The 17392-nt window shown below is 50.3% G+C and overlaps 1 protein-coding gene across 3 annotated transcripts in view; it reads left to right on the top strand.

Annotated features, from left to right (window-relative positions):
* LRRCC1 (leucine rich repeat and coiled-coil centrosomal protein 1) overlaps nt 1-17392 on the top strand; it is a 192252-nt gene that overhangs the window by 131994 nt on the left and 42866 nt on the right. For all 3 annotated transcript variants that reach the window (XR_012754666.1, XM_075353129.1, XM_075353130.1), the window contains exon 14: nt 17188-17373. Coding sequence is in view for 2 of the 3 variants with exons in the window: in XM_075353129.1 (XP_075209244.1) it covers nt 17188-17373 (186 nt within the window). In the remaining variant the exon portion in view is untranslated. The remainder of the gene's footprint in view (nt 1-17187; nt 17374-17392) is intronic.

Here is a 17392-nt window from a genome sequence, read left to right as displayed (position 1 = left end):
CCGCCCCTGTTCCCTTCGGGCTGTTGTTCTTTTGTGTACACATGTTGTTCATGCTGAATTGTTCTTTTGTTTCATGGTTCAGTTCTCCGAACATCCTTCGGATTGAATTTGCCTTAGACCAATTTATAAGTTTCCTCCTTCCTGCTTTTGCACCAAAACTGAGGAGCCCGTGATGCACGGGAGGGTGTATAGGCAGAGGGGAGGGGTTACACTTTTTAAAGTGTAATACTTTGTGTGGCCTCCGGAGGCAGAAGCTATACACCCAATTGTCTGGGTCTCCCAATAGGAGCTAGAAGAAAAGGAATTTACGGTAAGTAAACAAAATTCCCTTCTTTAAAAATAGGCTCAGAGTGAGTGAAAAAGTGTTTACCCACCAAACAACCATCAGATCGGTATTTGAGGACGTCTTAAAAAAATAAAAATAAATCAAATCTAGGGTATTTTTTACTCCTTTCTTATATAAAGTTAAACAACTTTACTTACAATGTTTTGCTGCTGAAAGGAACGTCCATGAATCTTTTATTTTGGGACAGAATTTTTTAACAATCCTTCCTAGCGCGGCATGAAAATGATCTGTCCATTCTTTCATGCCTGGACACAAGAGCTGACATTGTATGCAGGTATCTTGTGTCTATATTACGTCCTTGTGACTATGGATTTTGTTCGAACATATTTCCTAATGAATCTCTGTACATTGTGACGAGACAATAAATGCTGCAATGATTATCTGCCCGTCACTTCATCCATACGTCTCCATTAAAGTCATCGTCCTATTGACTTAACTGCTATTTTTGAGACTAGTTGGCTTAAATCAGGCAGGTCTTACCGTGAATACTGCCATTTCTAAAGTTGAAAAGTAAGACTTGTGAGGGATCTGTGGATAATGTCACACAGCCGGAATCATTCATTGCACGGGCTGTGATACTGGCCACTCTGATCAGCGTCTTGTATAAAGTCAAGGAAAGGTGATCACTTCAGACGTCTGTCACAGTTTACCTGCCCTCCACACGCCAATGTATTAGGTGCCTTACACACGTTGTATCTGTACATAGAAACGTATGATGATGGTGTATACAAGTCATTGAATGGGACACATCTATTAACCCCTTAACGACCGCGGGCAGTAAAATTACGTCCTAGCGGTCATAGGGTTAATCTCCTGCTGCTGCCGACTGGAGATCGGCGCACGTCTCAGCTGATTTATACAGCTGAGATGTGTGCCTGCTAGGCACGAGCGAAATCGTTATCCGCCCGCGCCGTTTAACCCCTTAAATGGCGCTGTCGAAAAGTGACAGCGCCATTATAATCGCGACTGCGGTGAACGTTTACATACCGCCGATACCGGAAGTCACGTGACGCGATCACGTGACATCCGGTGGTTGTCATAGTAGCACAGGGTCATGCGATGACTCCTGTAGCTCACATGACTCACTTACTGTTTCACCAGGCCCCGAGCTGGGTGAGACAGAAAAGGAGCATATCTGCTATTCACAGCTGTGTAGCTGTGATCAGAAGATATGGCAGAGCGATCAGATTGCTAATCCATATAGTCCCCTAGGGAACCTAGTGAAATTAAAAAAAAAAAAAAAAAGTTTTAAAAAATTAAATAAAACCTAAAAGTTCAAATCACCCCCCTTTCGTCTCATTGAAAATTAAAGGGTAAAAAAAAAAATAATAATATACACACATTTGGTATCGCCGCGTTCAGAAACGCCCGATCTATCAAAATATAAAATCAATTAATCTGATTGGAATTTTTTTGCTGCTATGCCGTTTACCAGACGCCAAAATTACGATTTTTGGTCGCCACAAATTTTGTGCTAAATGGAATAATAGGCGATGAAAACGTAGTATCTGCGCAAAAATGGTACCATTAAAAACATCAGCTCTAAACGCAAAAAAATAAGCAATCACTGAGCCATAGAGCCCAAAAAATGCGAACGCTACGGGACACGGAATATTGCGTAAAACGTACGCCACTTTTTTCGGACAAACATTTGATTTTTTATTTTTAACCTCTTAGGTACAAGTAAACCCATTCATGTTTGGTGTCTATGAACTTGTACCGACCTCAGGCATCACAGCAACACATCAGTTTTACCTTATAGTGAACACCGTGCATAAAATATCTCAAAAACCGTAGTGCTATCGCACTTTTTTTTGCAATTTTTGCACATTTAGAATTTTTGTGCCGTTTTCCAGAACTGTATATGGTAAAACGCATGGTTTCATTTAAAAGTACAGCTCGTTTCGCAAAAAAAACGAGCTCTCACATGACCATATTGACTGAAAAATAAAAAAAAGTTACATCTCACGGAAGTATGGCAAAAAAAAAAAAAATGGAGTCCTGTGACCTTAGTAATATACACATGTTTGGTCAGTTTCCTCAAGTGCCGGAGACACGGGCCCACGATGACCCATTAAAATCAATGGGTCTGCGCTCACATGCGTGTTTTGCCATGGACCATGTGTCCGTATGGAGCATACGTGTGCTCCACATGTAAACATGTCCGTTTTTCTCCAGCATCACGATTGTCACATGGACCGCATGGATGTAATCCGTGTGACACATACCGGAGAAAACACAACGTATCTGTGAATTAAAATGAATTTCTATACTCTCCTTCTCCTTCTGTCTCTGCCGCTGCTGTCATTTGCTTCCGACCGCCGCTCCTTATGCTCATTGCATATTCACTCCACTGCGGCCAGAAGTAGCAGCATCAGGGAGTCGGGAGGACCGGAGACCGAGATCCGCACCACAGAGAGCAACGCCAGCGACAGGTGAGCAGAAAATTCCCGTTCTCCGTGTGTTATCATGGATAACACACAGTGAACCCACGTGTGCCATAAACACAGCACACGGAGGGCAATACACACCTTTGACACGTCCGTGAAAAACGTACGTGATTTCACAGACGTGTGAAGGGGGCCAAAACAAACGTATTGGGACACTTAAACCTTAAACCCCTTCATTACCTGGCGATTTTCCATTTTTTTTTGTTTTCCCCTCTTCTTTTTCCAAGAGTCATAATTTTTTTCTTTATCGTTCCTATGGGAGACCCAGACATTGGGTGTATAGCTTCTTCCTCCGGAGGACACACAAAGTACTACACTAAAAAAGTGTAGCTCCTCCCTCTGAGCATATACACCCCCTGGATAACCAAATCTAGCCAGTTCATTGCTTTGTGTTCAGGAGGCATACATCCACACATGCATTCTCATCTGATTTTTCATTTTGGAAAGTTTTTGAAGAAAAGCAGGTCCAAGCCTGGACTCCCGGCATGTCCCTTCTCACCCCACTGTGTCGGCGGTGTTGTTAAGGTTGATTCCAGGGCTGGAGCCTTACATGACGCGCTCCTTCACCATCCCTCGGGCTCTGGCTTGAAGTGGGAGCCAGCACGGTTATCCCTGCTTTGCAGGAGGCCGGTCTCCATCCGCAGCCCTTCAGGATCCTGCTGGACGGAGCACTCATCCCCAGGGACTTGAAACCCTGCGTCTCACAAGCTAAGTATCTGAGACGTTTATATTCGGGGGGTCCCTTGTACTTTATTGTTGGGGAGAGTGTGCTGTGTAACTGTTCTGACATTTCCGGCCGGTTCTCTGGTTGTCACCTAGAGAACCGCGCCGATGGTGCCTGCGCGCCGGCCGCATCGCTTAAATTTAGGCCCCGGCTTTGCCTGAGGCCTAGTTTCCATTTCACTGCCCTTGCATGTCACTCATGCAGAGGGACAGTGCGGCTCCGCCCAGCGGCCGTTCGGCACAGGGGAGGGACACTCCTCTCTGAGTAAATGTTCCCTCCCCTGTAAATCTCCTTGGCCCTCCAGATCCCGCTCTCAGAGCAGGTCCCGCCCCCTCTCCTCGCTCCGGCGCCATTTTATCAGCGTTCTCTCAGCGATCGGCGCTGGCTGCAGCATCCCTGCTAATCTGTCTGGGGGTCCGGGCTGTGGGATCTGGAGGGCACACAAACGGTCTGGTAAGCCACAACCTCCGGTTGTGGACCTGCTTATATACTCTCTGGGGGTCATTCTGGCTCAGAGCCCCCACTTCAGCAGCATGTCTCACACTATGAGCAAGGCTGCAAGGCTGTACGCAATATGCACTGCATGTAAGCTCGTGCTGCCTGAACCGAGCACATATCCACATTGTGATGCCTGCTCTAACCTGACAATGCCTCAGCCTGGAATCGCACCCACAGTGGTCCCTCCGGCTGCTCCGGCTCCGGTGGCTGAACCCCCGGCTTGGGTAGAATCCTTCTCTAGGTCAATCTCCCAGTCTTTTGCCGACTCCATGGGACAGCTGTCCCGGACTTTGCTGAACATGCATCAGCCCCCTTCTCAGGGCGCCTCTGCTGCTAGGGCTCTTTCAGCGGAGCTCACAGAGGATTCTTCATCTGGTCCCAGACCCCGTCCTCCTAAGTGGAGACGCAGGGCTCCCTCGCTTTCCTCGTCCCGCGGCTCTGATTCAAGAGCTGACTCGCAGGACGAGGAGGATGCCGTTACTGGGGGCTCGGAGGCGGCCTCCATGTGCCCCATTGATCTGTCCGAAAGTGACTCAGATGTTAGTGATTTGATTGCGTCCATTAATTCTGTACTGGACCTCAATCCGCCAGTATCAGAGGAGCAACCCTCTCTGGCAGAAAAGCACCAGTTTACCTTGCCTAAGAGGACAAGGAGTGTGTTCTTTAACCACTCCAGTTTTCTTTGTCGCTTCATTGGGAGACCCAGACAATTTGGTGTATAGCTACTGCCTCCGGAGGCCACACAAAGTATTACACTTAAAAGTGTAAACCCCTCCCCTCTGCTATACACCCTCCCGTGCATCACGGGCTCCTCAGTTTTTAAGCTTTGTGCGAAGGAGGCACACATCCACGCATAGCTCCACAACTTAGTCAGCAGCAGCTGCTGACTATTTCGGATGGAAGAAAAGTGGGCCCATATAGGGCCCCCAGCATGCTCCCTTCTCACCCCACTCTGGTCGGCGGTGTTGTTAAGGTTGAGGTGCCCATTGCGGGTACATAGGCAGGAGCCAACATGCTGTTTTCCTTCCCCATCCCTGCAGGGCTCTGGGTGAAGTGGGATCCATAATCGGTCTCCAGACACTGGGACCGTGCTCCCTCCACAGCCCCTGGGAATCTGCTGGACAGGAGCTGGGTATCCTCAGGGACATGGCCCTGCTACTGTGAGGTACTCTGTGTCCCCTTGGGGACGGCGCATGGAGCGCTTGTGTCATACACGCTGCAGCACTGCTGGGCGTGTTAGTGCGCCGGGACTACCGCGCTGACTGCGCTTGTTGCCGGCCGCGCTTATACTCTAGTCCCCGGCTTCTGCGGCCTAGTACCGCATATTCCAGGTGCTCTGTGTCCCCGTTGGGACGGCGCATAAAGCACCGTTGGCCCAGACGCTGCAGCGACTGCGGCGTGCGTGTGGGTCCGGGACTACCGCGCCGACCGTGCACTGCCGGCCGGCCGCGATTTCAACTTTAATCCTTGGCTTTTGCGGCCTAGTATGGGATTCTCCCGCCCCCAGACCTGCCAGGCAGGGAAAAGGGCGGGACGGTCGGTATGACGCCGACAGTGAGGGCTGTAGTACATTGAGCTGTCCTCCGCCCCCCTCACTACACACGCTGAGGCACCAGATTCCCGCACTTTTTTGTGACTACGCCCACGCCTCCCTCCTCCTCAGAGAACGCCGTCAGCCATGTTTTTCAGCAACTTCTGGCTGCAGCTGAGGGAGACCCGGGGCAGAGAATCTGGTGGCTACAAGCCACATCCGCAGCCCCTGCCGGACAGGAGACGGAGTATCGTCAGGGACACCCTGCAGCTACAGGTACTCTGTGTCCCCGTTGGCACGGTGCATGAAGCACCTTGGCCTCAGACGCAGCTGCGACTGCGGTGTGTATTTTTTGTCCGGGACTACCGCGCCGACCGTGCCTGTTTGCCAGCCGCGGTTTTTACTTTAGTCCCCGGCTTTTGCGGCCTAGTGTGTTAAACTCCCGCCCCTGAGCCTGCCAGTCAGGGAGAAGGGCGGGATGGTCGGTATGTTGCCGACAGTGAGGGCTGGAGCATACCTCGCTGTCCTCCGCCCCCCCTCACTGATCACTATAGACCACCGGATTCCCGCAGACAGAGCCCTGCATCATAACGTAGGGAGGGCTGGAGCATACGTTGCTATCCCCCTTCCCCCTCACTGAGCACTGGGGGGCACCAGTTTTTCAAAGGTGGTCTTCCTAGGGTGTTGTCCCCCCTTTGGTGCCGCAGTGTATATATATATATATATATATATATATATATATATATATATATATATATATATATATATATATATATATATATATATATATATATATATATATATATATATATATATATATATATATATATATATATATATATATATATATATGTGTTTATTTATATGTGTTTATTTATATGGTATATGATTTCACTGTTCGGCAGCATTATTTGTTTTTGGCTGTATACCCTCACTGATTACTCTGCGGACGACAGGCTGTTGTCTGCTCTTAAAGAGTAAGGGTGCCAAGACACTGGCTTATTTTAACCTCTTGTGCGCCTATATTACGGGCACTGCACAGATGACAGCGACAGAGTTTGCATGATGAAAACTTCGCCGGCGTTCCCTGTCCAGGCGGCAGGGACAGAGTTACAGCCTTGCTGAGAAACTCTCTGGGTCATTTTCACTATCCATGTCTCAGGCTATGGACAAATGGTCGGCTAAGAGACTAGGAGTTTGCAGTCCAGACCGGCCCCTTACACAGGCCCGGGCACTGCGGGATCGCCCCAGGCCTCTATCTGTCTGCGACGAAGCGTGTTCCTGGGGTGGCCTCTAGTTATTACGTGGTAAACTCCAGCACGAACCGCAGTCCCAGTCCAGCTAATGCACAGATACTGTCCAGAAGCACACCTTCCCGGACAAGCGTTTTACTGAACGCCTTATAACACACGTTGTCCCTTCCTCTCTGACGTTGTTAAGGTTTCGGCTCAGTGTCATAAGGTGCCCTCCAGTCTCTGGACTGGCGGCTAGATCAGTAGTAGCAGTGGCTGGCGGGTCCACGCTCAAGAATGCCACGGACAGACAGATAGAACTCCTAATGGGATCCATCTACGAAGCCATAGGCGCGTCCGTTGCCCCGGCCTTTGCAGGGGTGGGCACTCCAGGCTATCTCAGCTGCTCTGTCTCAGATCAATGCGGTCATCCTGTGCTCCGCAATTAGCGTCTTTGACGTCTCAGGCGAGGGTATTTTCATCCTCCGCAGGGCACAGAGAACCTTTTCTGCATGGCGGTCCAGGTCAGGGGAGTGGTCCCCACATGTCCAAGACCGATGTAGGAGACATTCTGTCTTACGGTCACAGGATAGAGCTCAGTTCTCGTCCTCCGACTCGTTGCTTCACAGCATCTCCGTCCCCCGAGCGAGCCGATGCACGTTTCCAGGCGGTGAACACTCCGAAGGCAGGAGTTGTTGCGATCCTCGTTCCCCTTCAAGAACGTAGTCGCGTTTTTTTACTCCAGCTTGTTCGTGGTACCAGAGAGGACGGATCACCCCGCCCCGTTCTGGACTTCACACTGCTCAACGGACAGAGAACCTGACGGTTCCGGATGGAATCTCTCCGCTTGCCATCGCCTTTGATGGCCCAAGGAGGCTTCCTAGCATCAATCGACATCAGGGATGCTTATCTCCACGTGCCGATTGTATCAGGATATCAGCACTTCCTGCGCTTCGACATAGGGAACGAACACCTTCAGTTCGTGGCACTAACTTTCGGCCTGGTGACAGCCCTACGGGCCTTCACCAAGGTCATGACAACTGTGGTAGCGGTCCTACTCTCTCAGGCAATCTGCTGGTCAAGGCCCCCTCTCGGGTGGCATGCCAGCACAGCCTGAACATGGCTCTAGAGACTCTCCAGAGATTCGGGTGGTTCATCAATTTTTCCTAAAGTCAAAATTGACACCGGCCCAATCACTGACATATCTCGGCATGGAGTTTCATACTCTCTCAGCGATAGTGAAGCTTCCGCTGGACAAACAGCGTTCACTACAGACAGGGGTGCAATCGTTCCTTCGAGCCCAGTCACACCCTTTGAGGCGCCTCATGCACTTCCTAGAGAAGTTGGTGGCAGCAATAGAGGCAGCTCCGTTTGCGCTGATTCATCTGCGCCCACTTTAATGGGACTTTCTCCGCAAATGGGACAGCAAATCGACGTCCCTCGACAAGGACGTTGCTCCTTCTCGGGCAGCCATGGCCTCCCTTCAGTGGTGGCTTCTTCCCACTCTTGTCAAAGGAAAAAGTCCTTCCTGCCCACATCCTGGCCTGTGGTCACGGCGGACGCGAGTCTGTCAGGGAGTCTTCCTCCGCCACAGGGCTCAGGGTACATGGACTCAGCAGAGTCTTCCCTCCAGATCAATGTTCTGGAGATAAGGGCAGTGTTCTAGCCCTAAAAGCGTTCCAGCCATGGCTGGAAGGCAGGCAGATCCGAATTCAGTCGGACAACGCCAAGGCGATGGCATACATCAACCACCAAGGCGGCACAAGCAGTCGGCAAGCCTTCCAGCAAGTCCGGCGGATTCTGCTGTGGGTGGAAGCCACAGCCTCCACCATCTCCGCAGTTCACATCCCGGGCGTAGAAAACTGGGAAGCAGACTTTCTCAGTCGCCAGGGCATGGACGCAGGGGAATGGTCTCTTCGACCGGACGTGTTTCAAGAGATTTGTTGCCGCTGGGGGAAGCCGGACGTCGACCTATTGGCGTCCCGGCACAACAACAAAGTCACGGCATTCATGGCACGTTCTCAAGATCACAAAGCTCTGGCGGCAGACGCATTAGTGCAGGATTGGTCGCAGTTTCCCTGCCTCACGTATTCCTCCTCTGGCACCGCTGCCCAGAGTGTTACGCAGGATCAGATCCGACAGCCACCGCGCCATCCTCGTCGCTCCAGACTGGCCGAGGAGGTCGTGGTACCCGGATCTGTGGCATCTCACGGTAGGCCAACCGTGGACACTACTAGACCGGCCAGACTTGCTGTCTCAAGGGCCGTTTTTTCCATCTGAATTCGGCGGCCCTCAATCTGACTGCGTGGCCATTGTGTCCCGGATCCTAGCGTCTTCAGGGTTATCTCAAGAGGTCATTGCCACTATGAGACAGGCCAGGAAACCAACGTCCGCCAAGATCTACCACAGGACGTGGAAGATCTTCTTATCCTGGTGCTCTGATCAGAGTTTTACTCTCTGGCCATTCGCCTTGCCCACTTTCTGTCCTTCCTTCAATCCGGAATGGAAAAGGGGGTTGTCTCTCGGTTCCCTTAAGGGACAAGTTTCGGCGCTTTCTGTGTTTTTTTTTTTTTTTCAAAAGCGTCTAGCCAAACTCCCTCAGGTACGCACATTCCTGCAGGGGGTTTGCCACATAGTCCCTCCTTACAAGCGTCGGCTAGAACCCTGGGATCGGAACAGGGTGATACCGGCTCTTCAGAAACCACCCTTCGAGCCAATGAGGGATATTCTCTTTCACGCCTTTCGCAGAAGGTGGTCTTCCTAGTGCAGTCACGTCACTCCGCAGAGTGTCTGACATAGCAGCGCTGTCATGCAAGTCCCCCTTCCTGGTGTTTCACCAGGACAAGCTGGTTCTGCACTCGGTTCTGGAATTTCTCCCGAAGGTGGTATCCTCTGTTCATCTCAATCAGGATACCTTCTTACCTTCCTTTTGTTCTCATCCGGTTCACCAACGTGAAAAGGATTTGCACTTGTTAGGTCTGGTGAGAGCACTCAGACTCTACATTTCTAGTACGGCGCTCCTGCGCCGCTCGGATGCGCTCTTTGTCCTTGTCGCTGGCCAGAGTAAAGGGTCGCAAGCTCCCAAGTCAACTTGGCTCGGTGGATCAAGGAACCAATTCTTGAAGCCTACCGTTCTGCTGGGCTTCCGGTTCCTTCAAGGCTGAAGGCCCATTCTCCCAGAGCCGTGGGTGCGTCCTGGGCGTTGCTGCACCAGACTACGGCTCAGCAGGTGTGTCAGGCGACTACCTGGTTGAGTCTGCACGCTTTCACGGAGCACTATCTAGTGCATACCTACGCTCGGCAGATGCCAGCTTAGGTAGGCGAGTCCTTCAGGCGGCGGTTGCCCACCTGTAGGAAGGAGCCGTTTTACGGCTCTTTTACCGAGGTATTCTTTTACCCACCCAGGGACTGCTTTTGGACGTCCCAATTGTCTGGGTCTCCCAATGGAGCGACAAAGAAGAAGGGAATTTTGTTTACTTACCGTAAATTCCTTTTCTTCTAGCTCCAATTGGGAGACCCAGCACCCGCCCCTGTTCCCTTCGGGCTGTTTGTTCTTTTGTGTACACATGTTGTTCAGATTGAACTGTTCTTGGTCATGGTTTCAGTTCTCCGAACATCCTTCGGATTGAATTTACCTTAGACCAATTTATAAGTTTCCTCCTTCCTGCTTTTGCACCAAAACTGAGGAGCCCGTGATGCACGGGAGGGTGTATAGCAGAGGGGAGGGGTTTACACTTTTAAGTGTAATACTTTGTGTGGCCTCCGGAGGCAGTAGCTATACACCCAATTGTCTGGGTCTCCCAATTGGAGCTAGAAGAAAAGGAATTTACGGTAAGTAAACAAAATTCCCTTCTTTCAGGCCACTGTGACCAAGCCTAGGGCCTGTCCTGACAAACGCTTCCCAAAGCGTGGTTCTGATGACCGTTTTCCCTTTCCACCTGAAGTGGTCAAGGAGTGGGCTCATTCACCAAAGGTAGACCCTCCGGTGTCTAGACTCTCAGCCCAGACAGTTGTATCAGTGGCTGATGGCACCTCTCTTAAAGATTCCACTGATCGCCAGGTTGACCTTCTGGCCAAATCTGTATATGAGGCGGCAGGGGCTTCGTTCTCCCCATCTTTTGCAGCAGTGTGGGCTCTCAAAGCCATCTCTGCTTCTCTAGAGGAGATGCATTCCTTCACCAGGGAATCTATGCCCGAAATGGTTGCCTTAACTTCCCAAGCTTCAGCTTTTTCATCCTATGCCATGTCTGCCATGCTGGAGGCTTCTCACCGCACTGCGGTGGCTTCGGCTAATTCCCTCGCTATCCGCAGGATCTTGTGGCTTCGAGAGTGGAAGGCAGACGCTTCTTCAAAGAAGTACCTTGCTGGGCTCCCTTTTGCTGGGTCCAGGCTGTTCGGTGAACAACTGGATGAAATAATTAAGGAAGCTACTGGCGGGAAGAGTACTTCCATGCCACAAACTAAAACCAGGAAACCTGTCCAGGGCAGGAACCAGTCGAGGTTTCGTTCCTTTCGTTCCTCCAACTGGTCGTCCTCTAAGCCCTCGGCCTCGTCCACTAACTCAGCCAAGGACCAAAAACCCAACTGGCGCACGAAGCCGCGTCCTCAGAAGACCGCAGGAGCTGCTGCCACTAAGGCAGCCTCCTATTGACTATCTGGCCGCGCCAGCAACGTCCTTGGTCGGTGGCAGGCTCTCCCACTTTGGCGACGTGTGGTTTCAACACGTCTCCGATCAGTGGGTGCGGGATATCGTCTCCCACGGCTACAGGATAGAATTCTCTTCCAGCCCGCCAAACAGATTTTTTCTCTCAACTCCCCCCTGCTCCAAGGCCGCCGCCTTCTCTCAGGCCGTGGCATCCTTGCAGGCCAACGGAGTAATTGTACCGGTTCCCGCCCGGGAACGGTTCAGAGGTTTCTACTCAAATCTCTTCCTAGTCCCCAAAAAGGACGGTTCCTTCCGGCCCATCCTGGATCTCAAGCTTCTCAACAAGCATGTTCAGGTGCGGCATTTTCGCATGGAGTCTCTGCGATCAGTCATTGCCTCAATGACCCAAGGAGATTTCCTGGCATCCATCGACATCAGAGATGCCTATCTGCATGTGCCAATAGCAGTTTCACACCAGCGTTGGCTACGTTTTGCAATCGGAGAGGAACATTTCCAATTCGTGGCTCTCCCCTTCGGGTTAGCCACGGCCCCTCGAGTATTCACCAAGGTCATGGCAGCAGTGGTTGCGGTTCTGCACCTCCAAGGGTTGGCAGTGATTCCTTACCTGGACGACCTTCTAGTCAAGGCTTCATCCAGTGCAGACTGTCAGCGGAGTGTCTCGCTCACTCTCGCCACTCTAGTCCAATTCGGGTGGCTTGTCTATCTGCCCAAATCCACTCTGACTCCGACCCAGAAGCTCACGTACCTAGGGATGCAATTCGAGACTCTGCCGGCACTTGTGAAGCTGCCCTTAGTCAAACAGCAGTCCCTCCATCTGGCGGTGCGCTCTTTGCTGAGGCCCCGCCGTCATTCCATCAGGCACCTAATGCAGGTGCTGGGTCAGATGGTGGCAATGGAGGCGGTTCCCTTTGCCCAGTTCCATCTGCGTCCTCTGCAGCTGGACATTCTCCGCTGTTGGGACAAGCGGACTTCCTCCTTGCACAGGTAAGTGGCTCTGTCGCCATAGACCAGGGGCTCCCTTCAGTGGTGGCTTCGGCCCCTCTCTCTGTCTCAGGGACGCTCCTTCCTGGCCCCGTCCTGGGTGATCCTCACCACGGATGCCAGTCTATCCGGCTGGGGAGCGGTATATCTCCACAACAGAGCGCAGGGCACTTGGACTCCGTCCGAATCAGCCCTCTCGATCAATGTGCTGGAAACCAGAGCTGTGCTTCTAGCTCTCTTAGCCTTTCACCACCTGTTGGCGGGCAAGCACATCCGAGTCCAGTCAGACAACGCGACAGCGGTTGCCTACATCAATCACCAAGGCGGGACACGCAGCCGCCTGGCAATGTTGGAGGTTCAACGCATCCTTCAGTGGACGGAGGACTCCAAGTCCACCATATCCGCAGTCCACATCCCAGGCGTGGAAAACTGGGAAGCAGATTATCTCAGCCGTCAAACTGTGGACAGTGGCGAGTGGTCCCTGCATCCGGCAGTGTTTCGGTCAATCTGCCGCAAGTGGGGCACTCCGGAAGTGGATCTAATGGCATCCCGGCACAACAACAAGGTTCCGGTTTACGTGGCTCGCTCCCACGATCCTCAGGCCTTTGCAGCGGACGCTCTGGTTCAAGATTGGTCCCAGTTTCGTCTGTCCTACGTGTTTCCCCCTCTAGCTCTCTTGCCCAGAGTCCTGCGCAAGATCAGAATGGAGGGCCTTCGGGTCATCCTCATTGCTCCGGACTGGCCCAGGCGAGCTTGGTACCCTGACCTGCTCCATCTGTCCGTAGAGGTGCCGTGGCATCTCCCGGACCGTCCAGACCTTCTCTCACAAGGTCCGTTTTTCTGCCAGAATTCTGCGGCTCTCAGATTGACGGCGTGGCTCTTGAGTCCTGGATCTTGACGACTTCTGGTATTCCTCCTGAAGTCATCTCCACTATGACTCGGGCTCGGAAGTCTTCCTTGGCCTTTTTCCTTGCCGACCCTCCTGTCCTTTCTACAGTCCGGTCTGCAGCTAGGACTATCCCTCAATTCCCTCAAGGGACAGGTCTCGGCTCTGTCAGTGTTGTTCCAGCGGCGTATCGCCCGGCTGGCTCAGGTGCGCACCTTCATGCAGGGCGCGTCTCACATCATTCCGCCTTACCGGCGGCCCTTGGATCCCTGGGACCTCAATCTGGTCCTCACGGCCTTGCAGAAACCCCCCCTTTGAGCCTCTTAGGGAGGTTTCTTTGTCTCGTCTTTCACAGAAAGTGGTCTTTCTAGTGGCCATAACTTCCTTCAGGAGAGTCTCTGATTTGGCTGCGCTCTCTTCGGAGTCACCTTTTTTGGTTTTTCATCAAGACAAGGTGGTTCTCCGTCCGACTCCGGACTTTCTCCCTAAGGTGGTTTCTCCTTTCCACCTTAACCAGGACATTTCCCTGCCTCCCTTTTGTCCGGCTCCTGTTCATCGCTTTGAAAAAGCGTTGCATACTCTGGATCTGGTGCGGGCGCTCCGGATCTATGTGTCTCGCACCGCTGTTCTTAGGCGGTGCACCTCTCTTTTTGTGCTAACCTCCGGTCGGCGTAAGGGTCTCTCGGCTTCTAAACCGACCTTAGCTCGTTGGATTAGGTCGGCCATTTCCGATGCCTACCAGTGTACTCAGGTGCCTCCCCCGCTGGGGATCAAGGCACACTCGACCAGAGCTGTCGGTGCCTCTTGGGCTTTCAGGCACCAGGCTACGGCTCAGCAGGTCTGTCAGGCTGCCACTTGGACTGGTCTGCATACCTTTTCAAAGCACTACCAAGTGCATGCTCATGCTTCGGCAGATGCGAGCTTGGGCAGACGCATCCTTCAGGCGGCTGTCGCCCATTTGTGAAGTTAGGTTCCGCCTACTTCCCAGTTTTCTGTTTATTCCCACCCATGGACTGCTTTGAGACGTCCCAATGTCTTTGTCTCCCATAGGAACGATAAAGAAAAAGAGAATTTTGTTTACTTACCGTAAATTCTTTTTCTTATAGTTCCGTATTGGGAGACCCAGCACCCTCCCTGTTGCCTGTTGGCAGTTTCTTGTTCCGCGTGTTATCACCGGCTGTTGTTGTAGACAGAGGCTCCGGTTGTTCCGGTTCTTGCTCTATCTCTACTTGTGGGTGGCTATTCTCCTTCAGCTTTTGCACTAAACTGGCTAGATTTGCTTATCCAGGGGGTGTATATGCTCAGAGGGAGGAGCTACACTTTTTTAGTGTAGTACTTTGTGTGTCCTCCGGAGGCAGAAGCTATACACCCAATGTCTGGGTCTCCCAATACGGAACTATAAGAAAAAGAATTTACGGTAAGTAACCAAAATTCTCTTTTTTTCTGTTTATTCCCACCCAGGGACAGCTTTGGAACGTCCCATGGTCTGGGTCTCCCAAAGGAACGATAAAGAAAAAGAGAATTTTGTTACTTACCGTAATTTCTTTTTCTTATAGTTCCGTATTGGGAGACCCAGCTCCCTCCCTGTTGCCTGTTGGCAATTTACTTGTTCCGTGTGTTATCACCGGCTGTTGTCGTGGACAGAGTCTCCGGTTGTTCCGGTTCTTACTCGGTTCTACTTGTGGGTGGCTATTCTCCTTCAGCTTTTGCACTAAACTGGCTAGGACTGGCTACCAGGGAGTGTATAAGCTCAGAGGGAGGAGCTACACTTTTAAGTGTAGTACTTTGTGTGTCCTCCGGAGGCAGAAGCTAAACACCCATGGTCTGGGTCTCCCAATACGGAACTATAAGAAAAAGAATTTACGGTAAGTAACAAAATTCTCTTTTTTTCAATAATACCACTCCCATTGATCGTGGAATATTTATGATGGAAGAATTTTTATCAACTGACTTGTTACGTTGGTGACGGCTATGACAGGCCCACGCTGGGATCAGTGAGCTCTTTACGAGCCGTTCTGTCACACTGCATGAAGAGGGGCCAGATGTTAAAAATAGAGGGGCAATGGGACTGAAGGAAGAGCCTAGTTTCAATAAGACACGCGACCCAATACTTATGTCCATGCAATATATCTCTCGATTACTATTTAAAATATTATTAAAAGGGGGGTTTGCAGGTTTATTTTTTTATTGTTTCAGAGGTACTTTACCCCCTCACCCCCCCCCCCCCAAAAAAAGGAATAAATAAAGTCCCCTGTTCCACTTCCGATTGAGTTGACAGCCACGATAATGTCATTACTATGGCACTTGGCATTTGTAGTTAATCACTGGGCTCAGTGGTGTTGTACCAACTACATTGAGTAGCAACCGCTGTGCCCAGTGATTGACTGCAGCAGTGACATGCTGTAGTCTTGACACTGTCAAGGGAGAAATTTGGGTAAGACTGCTAATGGAGTCTTTGTTCAGGGCACAGAGGCACGGGGCCAAATTAGGTATCTGCGCAGATATAATGAGACTCAATAATGAACACAAGACATGTTCTCTGAGCCCAGGCTTGCGTCTGAACTCGTGTATTCTATAGCTCAGATTTCAGTATTGCATTTCAAGCTTCAGACATGTACAAAAGTATCAAAATCTGTCTTTTCTCATACATCGAAGCTGCATAGGGAGGGTTAGGGAGTGTAGGTACACACATTTCATCCCACAGATACATTCCTTCTTTGTGTGAAACCACTGATAAGCATAAATACTTTCTCTGTTTATTGGTTGTACATCTGTTCACTCATCCTTGGTTTAACCCTTTCTTGACTATACAGCTTAGAATCATATTATAGCGTCTGTGCGATTGCCATATAGACACACAGATAATTATACAACTACATCTGTATTTTGATTATTTACATACACAGATAATCTTATTACGTTTGAACAAACAATCTATAGCCTAGGCTACCTTCACAACACCATCATGTGAACAAAAAGCAGGGTCTGCATGAGAAACACAGCACTGGGGTGAAAGGGGGGTGGGAAATTGGGCTCACTTCCTTACTGTGACATACAACCGCTTTATAAAGGGGTTGTCTCACAGAGGAGGGTCTCCACTCATCACAAGGAGTGGATCTCACTTTGGCTAACTTAACCATGTAATACTCTGTGTCTGAATCTTGTAGATATCTGAATCTTGTAGATACCTCCTGGGGGTCTCGAGCTGAGCACATGGCTGCACTCAGATTAGCACAGTTGTTTGTGATGAGACCACAACGTTTGTCCCAACTTATTCCCTCACAATGTCCTTGCATTTATTCACTATTCATAAGGGTATTCCCATCTTGTACTATTACGGCTTATCCATAAATCTGTAGTAGATGTGGATCACAACAATGGGACTGGGAGAACTGGGACCCGGATGCACACATCAGTAGTTGGTTTTGTATGGACTGCCTTCCCACTGATGGCACCTGCATCTGTTATACATCTATGGCATATCCTTTGGGAATGGATATGCCATAAATATACAAGGTGGGCATACCATACCCCTTTTAAGCAAAAACATGTCCAGCTCTTAAATTGAAGTTTTTGCTCTTTGTGCCCACTGCTTTGACCCTCCATATATTTGTACATGATACTATTTAGAGCGACCCTTTATAACGCTATTTAAACCTTAATTTTTGAACATATATATATATAATGTTGTAGTTTCTTTAGTGTTCTAATTGTTTTCATGTTATCGAGGATATGGTTTTCTGTACAGTAAGGGGAAATGTCAATTACATCGTCTTCAAGGAGAATTTATCATACAAAGCAAATTTATAATGTGTTGGTAATTACCATGAACACAGCATTTCTAGAACATAATTGTAGTTTTCAATGTGATAGGTCAAAGATGGCTTTGATACCGTGACGTCAGAGCTGGCGGAACATAAAGAGGCGCTGTCTCACAGCCGCCAGAAAGAGAAGCAATCTGCCAGTTTAATTCAGGAGCTCACCACCATGGTAAAGGAGCAGAAGACCAGGATAGCCGACGTCACAAAAGCAAAGCAAGAAAACATAACTTCCCTTAAAGTAAGTTATTTTTTATTTT

The sequence above is a fragment of the Anomaloglossus baeobatrachus genome, chromosome 6 (genome assembly GCF_048569485.1).
Source record: "Anomaloglossus baeobatrachus isolate aAnoBae1 chromosome 6, aAnoBae1.hap1, whole genome shotgun sequence".
In the NCBI taxonomy this organism is placed as follows: Eukaryota; Metazoa; Chordata; class Amphibia; order Anura; family Aromobatidae; genus Anomaloglossus; species Anomaloglossus baeobatrachus.
Note: the sequence above shows the minus strand (reverse complement) of the source record. Positions and strands in the feature narration are given on the sequence as shown.